This window comes from Osmerus mordax, chromosome 18 (assembly GCF_038355195.1).
Source record: "Osmerus mordax isolate fOsmMor3 chromosome 18, fOsmMor3.pri, whole genome shotgun sequence".
NCBI classification, from domain to species: Eukaryota; Metazoa; Chordata; class Actinopteri; order Osmeriformes; family Osmeridae; genus Osmerus; species Osmerus mordax.
The window spans coordinates 4,127,269-4,138,278 of NC_090067.1; the positions used below are offsets into that span (position 1 = coordinate 4,127,269).

Genomic DNA, 11,010 nt, shown 5'->3' on the forward strand with positions numbered 1-11,010 from the left:
AGTAAGAAGAAGGATTTGAAAGTTGAAGAAGTTTAAGAGGATAAAAAAAATAATAATAATTGGAAACCCTGTACAAAACATTATGAATATTGATTTATATTAATTCAACCATTAGAGGTAGAAAGCTGAAAAGTCACAGCTGGAATTTTTTGATAGCTGAATGGTTTTAATAGCTGAAAATTTGAAGGAGATGAAAGGTGCGACGGAAGAAATAGAATAATATGAAGTTGAATAAAGATTCGAAGAACAACAGTTGGAATGCTGAAGCAGCAACTCGAACTTTTCAAACGCATTTGGATAAATACATTATCAGAATTAGTCAGAAGTTGAAGGAACCTTTTAGTAACGCTGTAAGCATTTAAACAACCAATAGACCATTTGGTATGAACTTCACATCACATTATCAGTTAAGTGCTGGGTTCTTGTTACCAAGGAGACACAAACTTCCATTGGCTCTTGTACCACGTGCCTAGAGGCTTTGACGTCAGCGGTGGAGGCAGGGTGAGCTGACTATGGGCTTAGCTGTGGGTTCGTAGTTCGGAAGAATCTTGTGGAGTTTGAGTCGAAGCAGTCGGTGTCTCCACGACATATCCCTTGCAACCTGTTGCTGCTCCAACAACTTGTACTTCTAAAGGTTGTATAGCTGCAAACTACTTTCAGCTTGCGACACACCAGGTTATGGACTATTAGAAACTTACTTAACACCCACAGTACAACAAGAAAGGTGAGCCATTCTCTTTTTTGCTTATTGTGCGTTTGTTTGAATTTGATGGTTGTGGTTGGTCTGAGAAAAGATTTAGGCGTTGCATTCAAGAAATACCAAATTTTTGCGAGGAAAAACACGATTTGGCCACAAACTTTAAACGCAATGAGCTCGCTTCATGTTGTAACTTTGTGTCGGTAATCGAAGACATGCGAGCGCAGTAATCACCGGATGCTGCGTACAGAGGAAGATAAACCTACCTTAATCTCTAATGGGAATAATTTCGCTGTAATGGAATTTTTACATACACAGTTATAAATATAAACAACACAAATTATTTCCCTTCAGACCTCAAAATCTAGAACGACAGCAGGAAGTGAAGCAAGCCAAAAACAGTAAGGTTTGGGGATGTGGTAAGACCAGGCACTGCAGCAGACGCGATAAGTAAATGTCAACTTGTGCCATTTTATCTAATGCTTTTGCAGTAGCCTATACAATCTATCATATGTTATATTAATTAACCACACGGTGTAGTGGGATTTCATAGTAAATAACCTAGGCCTATTATTAAATTGGTGAATTTGATGCCTTTTGTGGGGTACAATATTATTTCAATCAATACACTGAAAATGTTCTTTGAAACCGTTTGATTGTCTCTGAAACATTATGCCAGATAGGGAAACATTATGCCAGATAGGGACTAAATGCGTGGCAGAAGGGTTACACAAAGTAAACAAATGACAAACACGTAGACAAAATGTACAGATAAAATACAAGAAATTGGTCTGCTAGAGAGATTCAGATGTGGAGAAAGTGGTAAGAAACTTGCACTTATAAACAGAAAGCAAAAAAAGGCTGTTTATCCACAAGATGCCTCATTGATATGGTAATAAGTGACTTGGCACTGATCTACTCAGTAGGACCAATGCATGACATGGTCTCCAGCAGTTCCCCATCTTGTTTCAAACTATCTGTAGCAAAAGAGGGCCAGACAGAGAGGTCAAAGGCCAGGGAGGTTGATCATGTTTTTGGGAGCAGATATAGTAACCCCCCTATGTGACGTGGTATCGTTCACATGGTTCAAGATTGTCAAACGTCCAGATATGTCCTTGGATGTTAGGCCTGTGCTGTGGAGTTTTGTCATACATATACTGTTTACTGCACATTGTCATCCTGAGTGTTTAACCAAGTAATGCAAAAGGCTGAGAAACGCAGTTACTGGAATAAGAAGAGCGAAATAATGACAATCGATATGGTTAAGAGGGGATATTAAATAGAGTAAATGTGTGTGTGTGTGTGAGAGATTGACAGACGTGATTGTGATAAGATGTCACTGTGAAAATGGACTTGGTTGGGACGGCTTATGAACACTTCCCGTTTTTGTATTTTAAACTAGTATCACATTTTTGCCTCTCCTTAGTGCTGAAGCACACACCAAGGTGTTAGGTGCAAATTAAACGACACTCTCTCATGGAAATCACTGATGCTTTTGAAGGATGTCTTGGCTTTTCTTCCTCTCCTTGACAGGGGTTCGAAAGGCAATCTTCCTCATTCACATACTCTCACTCTGTGTTTGCTCTGTCATCAGGGTACCTGACAGTGCATCGACGCATGAAGCCTAGTGATAGGCAGTTAGTGCTGACTAATTTGATTGGGTGCCTAAAATGTCAGTGGTTGGTGCACTTTGGGGTTTTAATGATTTGAGAGAGCAGAGTGAGAAGGTTGAAGCAAGAGAGAGAAAAAACTAGGAAATCTGTCTGTAAAGGATCCTAACAATATTAATAAAACCCTAGTGAGACAAGTGGACCATAATATTGTATATATTAATATAAGTGTTCTATAGATATTAGCTTTCACATTTACTGTGTAATTAGATAATCACAAGTTTAATAGATCCATTAATATGCCAAAAGAAGAAGAATGGAAGTCACAGCAATAAAATTGCCCCGGTATCATAAGATAAATGGTGAATGTAGCTTTTTAAACATGAGGAAACGTGAGGGGAAGTTTAGACTATTCCTCCAGATGTTTGTATGACAGCTTGTGATGAAGAAGAGAACTGACCCTGGGTTTAAGGGAAAATCCATCAATGCAAAATGTCACTTTAAACAGGCTAGAAGTATCCAACAGATGTTTCCACCTGATTTCCAATGGCAAATCTCAGTTCACCACACATTTTATATTACCTATCACTTATTTAGTGATTTTAGTGGGGTTTTTTTTGCATCCAGTGTATAAGAGTGCTAGGTAAAGTCATTTTCTTTTTTAAATAGAATTTCTTAAACAAATGTATATTTGATTTGACTTAGAAACTGTGCTGTTAGTGAATGCTAAATTGTCAGAAGGATCATTGGTGTTTCTAATGGAATAGCCTACTATTAATGATGTCAGATTGAGTCAGAGGTTGAACTGGATCATTGAATGCAGAGTTCAGGGTAAATTTATCACTGATTGATGGCTCAGGACATTGGGTTAGATTAAAACCATACTATTTGTCTTTATTATGTCTTTAATGACATACTAATGTCTTAAAAGATGTCCTTGACTTCCTTTCTCTGAGCCTCAAACAGTTGCTTCAGGTTGTTGGATAAACTCTTTACCTTACTTAACCCTTGTGTTATCTTCGGGTCATTCTGACCCATCAGTCATTGTGACCCACCATCGTATTGCGACAACTTTACTGCATACAAAAACAAAGTGAAGCATTTTCTTTTAACTGTTGGGCTGTCTCAGACCCCCCCACATTGCGAAGGTTAAAAGAAAATTATTTTTATTTGTTTTTGTATTGGGTAAAATTGGGTAAACACAACGATGGTTCGTTATGAACCTTTGGGTCATGTGACCCGAAGGCAGCACAAGGCTTAATTATGTAATTGCAACACTGTCCATGCTCATATTCAGTGACCAAGCTAGCCTTTTATCCATTGCAATTTACTATACAGTATCTGAATCTTGACTATAAACCTATCAATTGTAAACAACAAACATTGTTGCTGAGCTGTAAATATCTAAATAAAATAACTTCCCAACTATTTAATATCAAAATTTATGAACAGATTCAATCCTACCATTTGTTTTAGGAGGTGGTTGTGACAATTGGTCTTTCAAGAAAGGTTAGGAGGCGTAAGGGAACGCTATAGGTACAGAGCTCTGTGTTAAAGCATCCTATATTATTGACAACCATTTTTTTCCTTTCTGAAATGTGCTGCTGACATGAGGCCTTCAAACCTCACCAATCTCTCATTTGGCCCAACACAGTCCGTTAGTTCAACAGTCCCTGAGGAAAGTTCTGTTCTTTCTCCTCCTTTCTTGTCTTGCGGTACCTCCACCTCAATGTCTTTCTCACATTTCCCTGTTTTTTCTTCCCTCTCCACATCCATCTCTATGTCCTGCCCAGTCGGATTATCTCTGTGACTATTTGGCTAAGCTTTACTGTACTGTACTGTACTGTAAGATATAAATGGAGATCTCTGACGTAATGGGTTTTAAGGCATCCTATGCACCTTGCAGGGGGACCTGACTTAAACCTGAGCAGGTTTGTGCTCGACACTTGATGTCGTTGCAGCACAGCTGCAGAGGTTCTTGTTCTTAAGCCTGTTGACAAGGGCTTGTGACTGTAATTTGATACAAAATACAGACCTTGCTGTCTTCAAACAGCATTTAAACACAGACACCTTTATACCGTCTCAAAAAAATGCTTTCAATTTTGTAGTATTTGCCTTGTCTGAACTTTTGTGAATGCACGCTGATTAGGACAGCGCTTGCATTGCTTTGTGAATGGTGCAGGATTTAATGAATCTCTTATGTAATAAATAGGACTGACTGTCTTCCATGGAAATTGAATTAAGATGATTTTTAATTAGGCTAGTGGCTTTTGTATCATTAAACCAATACAGGACTGATTCATTCTGACTTGTCTGGGCCTTGCACTGTGGAAATCAAATAATGAACCGCAAATAATTTTTCTCCCAACACAATGGAAATGTCTTGACCCTGCTACTTAGTAGCTAAGCAGTCTCCTTGATGACTTTTTTCTTTTCTTCTAACGGATATATTTCTGTAATTAGTCTCTATCCCAGAAAAGTAAAAAGTGTCACATAATACTGCATATTGGTGTTGATTGGATTGCTTTGGCTCTGTCCGTGCTCTTTTGTTGCATATAACAAATACACACATGCAACTCCCTGACGCTCAAGATCATGCTGGATTAAAATAGTCTAAGGGTGGACTTTTTTTGTGCCAAATGTGATTTAGGCATCTAGCATGCCTATTCATTTTGAAGTGTTTATAATAGGCTTTTGCAAAGCAGCCATGAAAGTTTCAAATTGATGGCAAGTTCACAGTTGGTGTGGGTGCTTCCTTTTAAAACCTCATCCTTGAGGTGACCTGTGTTCACGTGTTCTCCCCAACGCTCCTTAGAAATGTTCCAATGTGACTGACCTTACTAATACCTTCTGATGCTCAGGTCTACTAATTCCTCCTTATTGCCCTTCTCAGACACAGAGAGAAAGTCTCCCTCCCCAGGCCTTCACCTGTCCTGACTCCAAGTCAGTGTCGTCCACCTGTAGATGAAGCTTCTTTGCCATGTGGGCTGCACCAACTCTCCCTCCAATTTATATAACGATGCCGTCATGTCCCTGCCGACAGAATTAGTTAAGAGCCTTAAGGTTAATTGGGGAAAGGTGATCTTTGAGCCAGTAGAGATCCGAAATAACTCCAGGTCCCTGGATGACGCTCTTTGATCTCCTGCCTCTCACAAACAGGCCTTCGGTGTCTTAAAGAATACCCTTAAGCCTCCGTGAGTCTGTATGAGGAGGGGCAAGGGGGGGGATAAACGGTAGGGATCAAATGTGATGTCCCCACGAGGGAGCTGTTCCATGTACAGGTGCACTTTGGAACCTCTAAGGCCTAAGTGTTCTTATAGTTCTGATGGCTGACCTGACACTGCTGTACATTCTGAAAAATCACGGGCAAATCCTCTTCACAGCCACTGGAATTTCGACTTATTTCTGTTTTGACTACTATTATGATGTCCTGGGTGATTGTCATGAAAGCTACAGTGGATGAAAATAGATTTGCGTTTTATTTTGTTTTATTACTCATCCCCACGCCCACCATAAATGACAGACGACTTTGTCTGTCCCCATGGCAACGTAGCAACAGCCCATGCAAATTCTTCCAAATCCATTAAGCAATTAAATGGCAGATTGTTGGTTATGCTGTGGTCAGTGTCGACCTATCGCTTACATAGAGAGGAGAGGTGTACTAAGAGGAGACGCTCCATGAAATAAATGGGTCCGTAGCGTGATGCATATATTGTGGCAGTATGACTAAGACTAGCTGTAGTGCCTGAGTGGTGTGTTTAGTTGGAGTGTTTTCGTCTGGTGAAATCCAGGTTTCAAACTCTGCTGTCTGCCATTTCCTTCCACCTGAATAAAGGATGGAATTAGTACCCGCTTTTCTTTTGAAATGATTTGGTGCTTGTTCGTATGGCAAGATGATGTCTGCGGTACTGACGCATAAAATCACGTTTCAGGCCAGAGACACAAAAGGAAACAGGCAGTGGTGATTATGGAAATAAGGTCTGTCTACAATATGTTAATGAGTCCCAGGATTTTCAGGGAATAAAGCGCCTTGTCAAGCCTTTCTGTTGTTAGTTGTTTCTCATGCTGAATATTTCATTCACATTTTACCTGCTCTATCTTTTTTCTTTCTTACAAGGTATTTTCATTCATTAAAATGTTTTCTATGAAACTCGGCACAAGCAGACGTCATGTTTTCACATTTGAGGCAGAGCATCATGTGTTGTCAGCTGTCATTGGGCACTCTTGATTAGTGGTGTCTCAAGGCTACGCAGTCTGTCTTTGAGGTAAGATAAATGAGATGTAGGCTTTTCGAATCTCTATTGCTCTTAACCACGAACAATTGGCTCAATCTGTTGAAAGCATTAAACATTTGACGACTAATTAACAACTAAACAACTTAATTACATTTACATTTAGTCATTTAGCAGATGCTCTTATCCAGAGCGACTTACAGTAAGTACAGGGACATTCCCCTGAGGCAAGTAGGGTGAAATGCCTTGCCCAAGGACACAACGTCAGTTGGCATGACCGGGAATCGAACTGGCAACGTTCGGATTACTAGCCTGATTCCCTCACCGCTCAGCCACCTGACTCCTATGCTAAGTATATACATATTACAATTGTATTTTTGTCAACTAAAAGTGGGCTCTGCTCTATCTTATCCTGGTGTCCTTCCTCCGAGGGCAGCCAGGAGCATTAGGCAGTCACTTCAGTACAGTGGGCACTGGGCGGGCCAAGGGCTCACCCGGTGTACCGGCCAGAGCTATTTGTTCTGCATGGTTCTTTTGGGGGGTAGGGGGGGGGGTTCTTTGCGCAGGAAAGCCTTGTGAGCACAGGGAGAACATGCATGCTCCACATGGTGATGGAGAGAGCCTACCTGAACACTAAATAGTGCCCCAAGCGGGAATTGAACCCTGGACCTTCTTGATGTGAGGGCATATGAGGAAGGTTGGAGAAAGCCTGAACATGCTTACGTTTAGTGAATGACCCAGCCTGGTCATTCATGAGATGACCTTTATCCATATACCTATCGAAGCTTAGAATAGATTCTCATTGCTCAACTCTACTAAATAAATGAACGCAGCTAGTCTTACAGCTAAATGCTTGACCCCAAATAAAAATAGTCGACAGTGTGCTACATATGCATTGGTGGGGTGAAATTTGATGAGGTTAAGACCCCTTCCTCAACCACACAAATGTCATCAACCACACATGTGAAAGTGGAGTAATCAGAGGCACACAAAACCATTGTCCTCCGTGTTTGCTCTTCAGTGTTAATATCAGGGAAACTGAACTTTTTCAAACTGACATTGTAATATGATATTACATCCGTGGGTTGTGTTTTGATTAGTATCAGTTGGATCTACTGTAAGAGCTGTGTTTACATCCAGTAGTCGCAGGTCAGAGGTTTCAGAGTTGCTACAGGAAGTGGAACTAGAACACACAGTCTGAGGAAAGACACAGAGATGTGTGCCTCTGGTAGCGAAGGTGGAAAGATCTGTTAGCCAAAGCGTTTGAGTTGCGCTCTGTTACAAACTAGGGTGTGGTTGAAGGTAGTTTCTTTGCCTTTCTGAGAGATATGGTGTTGAAGAACATTGGTGGTCTCACTTCCTGTTTAGCGGAGCGGGAGGATTGATGTGTAGGCCTGTGAATCATCTGTGCACTTAGTGTGTACCGTGCCGCAATCTATCTGACTGCAGATCCATGGTCTGCTTAGCATTTCTCTTCACCCAACTGCTACCACCCGCCTCTATTTTTCTGTAATCATTTGTTCATCCAGTCTAAAAAAGATTTTCTGTCTAGTGTTCTGTTCTCGCTTTCTCCCTCCATCTAGCTGAAGCTCTTACCAACCTCTCTCTCTCTCCCTCCCCCCCCCCCCCCCCCCCCATCCAACAGATTCGACACCAAAACTGCAGAAATGGGCAAACAGAACAGCAAGCTGCGCCCCGAGATCATGCAGGACCTGGTGGAGAACACCGACTTCACCGAGCATGAGATCACAGAGTGGTACAAGGGCTTCCTGAGGGACTGCCCCAGCGGCGCCCTCTCCATGGAGGAGTTCAAGAAGATCTACGGGAACTTCTTCCCTTACGGAGACGCCTCCAAATTCGCCGAGCACGTCTTCCGTACATTTGATGCCAACAACGACGGCACGATAGACTTCAGGGAGTTCATCATTGCCCTGAGTGTGACTTCCCGCGGTCGCCTGGACCAGAAGCTGAAGTGGGCCTTCAGCATGTATGACCTGGATGGCAACGGCTACATCAGCAAGGCAGAGATGCTGGAGATTGTACAGGTGGGTCTGATGCGGAGATAGGAACTTTGTAGAAACTCTTTCTGTCTCTTTCTATCATTACAATACCTACAGTTATTTACAATAAACAAAACAAAATTATGGGTTATTTGATTCATGATGGGATACTACTAGTGTCCTAAAGATTTACCTTATGCTGGCTTGCCAGCTCTTGGGATTCTTTCAATGTAAGCTCAATTCAAGAGCTAGGCTTACGATAAAGAAACAAGCTGACATTTAGCTTGCTAGCCAACCTGTTCGTGTGGGGGTTATGCAAACTTTACAAAAAATGTGGGTAGATGGAAAGTTCATCACCATGCAGCGATCAGTGCACCAGTAAACTATGTTATTAGGAGCCTGCGGGTGCCATTGATAATTTTTACGTTTTTTTATTTTTTATACCTAGACAGTGCCCATTCAATCAATCCAGTCTTGTCCACAAAATCTCAAACTTTTTGTTCTTCTCTGTGCTTTCTGTCAAAATATCCTGGTACACTTCATGTTCTGCAAATGTTTGTCCCATTGCAGATGCTGTATGCCAGTTGTGCTTTTTTACATATTTTTTTTCTTTTTTTATACTTGGCCAGTCAACATGCCCTGTTAAAAGCGTTGTACGCACATAAATAAATCTGGTCTACTTGTATTTAGAAAACCATTGAAGTTTACACCATAATTTGTCCATGTGGTGGTACAAAGAGGACTTGTGAGAAGTCAGACAAAATAGCTGAAGTATGGTTATTCAAGTAAATCTCCTATTTAAAACAAATATACATTACTGTGCAAAGGTCTTAGGCACCCAATATTTTTTACACAAATATTATCTTCAATATTTCCTATTTTGTCTTCTGTATTTTTGCTGCGGTATGAAAGTGCAATGTTGAGAAACCTTTTATTTTGTCTCCTAACAACCTGTATCGGTTTTAAAGTCCATTATCAGCTGACCTGGCATTAAAGCCAAATTCCCTCCCTCAAATCTGATACAGCAATAATCTATTTTGGAAATCTGTTTAATGGCAGTTGTGCACTTGAGAAGTGCATATTGCTGCAAGATGGACAATTCGCAATGCAACTGTCCCTGTGATGGAGGATAATAACATGGCTGGTGTTCCACTCAATGCTGATGGAAAAGACAATTTTCTCCGCAAAAGAAAGAGAGAGGGTGACAGACCACAAAATAGGGAGAGAAGGAGAATATTATAGATATATAGGGATTCTGTCAGATCCTGTACATTTTAAAGTGGAGAGAGAAAGACAGACTCATAGAGTGGATGTGGCAGGCTGAGTTTCTCCAAAGTTCTATTTATACCTGATTTTCTAACAACCAGTAATCAGATACCAGTCCATGTTCTTGGCAGCCTGATCCTTCTTGCAGTCCCAGCCATTTCTCATGGAATCTTTTATCCTAGTGACATGACAAAATTTGACCAGAGATAAAAAGAAAACCTTGTGAAGCTCTTTGTTTTTACAAATAGGAGAAATAATTTATTTTTGGTCTAGATTTGTCATCAGTAGCATAGCATATATTTCATTGTGGATTTCAGAGAGATCCTTTTCTCATAGAGAATGCTAAATATTGATCTCACTCTTGTTCTCTTTCTATCTCCAGGCTATCTACAAGATGGTATCCTCTGTGATGAAGATGCCAGAGGATGAGTCCACACCAGAAAAGCGTACAGACAAGATCTTTCGACAGATGGACACAAATCGCGATGGTAGGTTTTCCCTTACTTCTCTGTCAACTTCAAATATCTTTTAATGTGCAAAGCATGATGGAAAACATTAGGCTTACTAACTATAACTTCACTGCATCTCTCATCAGGCAAATTGTCTCTGGAGGAGTTTGTAGAGGGAGCCAAGAGTGACCCGTCCATCGTCCGACTGCTGCAGTGCGACCCGAGCAGTGCCGGACAGTAGAGACTTGCGTCTTCCATTCTCTACGATTTTCATTCCGATCAGATAATTTAAAAATACCCTGTCAACACCAGAGCACTGATGAGAACTTGAGCTATGGAGAACGGAGTCGACAGTTGTGGCGAGAGGCACACGCATGTACACACAATCATAGACGCAAAGCATGTACTTGATGTACACAATTTAACACACACAGGGGGAAAAAAAGAACGTCCAGTCATTCAACCACTGACTGGCATGCGTGCTTGTCTCCAATTGTCTGGTCAAAGCCCTGATGGGCCTTAGGGCGCGCTACCAAACTAAGGACCGAATTCCCATCTAAGACTTACAATACCAAATCTCAAGTGCCCTCTTAAGAGCGAGAGCACATGTCTGAGGTATTTTAACAACCCCTTTGCTGACTATCATTCAAGTTCACAAATGTTTTCTCTTTGAATATCTTTTCAATTTTGAAGCATTTGTACTGATCACAAGGAATAATGTTCAACCCTCCTGTATTCCTGTGTTGTCTAATGCTT

At 41.0% G+C, this 11,010-nt stretch overlaps 1 protein-coding gene across 1 annotated transcript; it reads left to right on the forward strand.

Moving 5' to 3' along the window:
• Positions 1 to 633: 633 nt before the first annotated feature.
• ncaldb (neurocalcin delta b) lies at positions 634 to 10,824 on the forward strand. Its single transcript, XM_067255227.1, has 4 exons — positions 634 to 724; positions 8,185 to 8,584; positions 10,188 to 10,293; positions 10,401 to 10,824. Exons 2-4 carry the CDS (start codon positions 8,207 to 8,209, stop codon positions 10,493 to 10,495), a joined length of 579 nt encoding a protein of 192 aa, XP_067111328.1. The 5' UTR covers positions 634 to 724; positions 8,185 to 8,206; the 3' UTR covers positions 10,496 to 10,824.
• The last annotated feature ends 186 nt before the right edge of the window (positions 10,825 to 11,010 follow it).

Excerpts from the sequence above, each read along its gene's own strand:
- ncaldb (XM_067255227.1), top strand. The coding sequence starts at position 8,207 with ATGGGCAAACAGAACAGCAAGCTGCGCCCCGAGATCATGCAGGACCTG. Across the intron at positions 8,585-10,187 it reads AGATGCTGGAGATTGTACAG|GCTATCTACAAGATGGTATC; the intron begins GTGGGTCTGATG and ends TTCTATCTCCAG. Across the intron at positions 10,294-10,400 it reads GATGGACACAAATCGCGATG|GCAAATTGTCTCTGGAGGAG; the intron begins GTAGGTTTTCCC and ends ATCTCTCATCAG.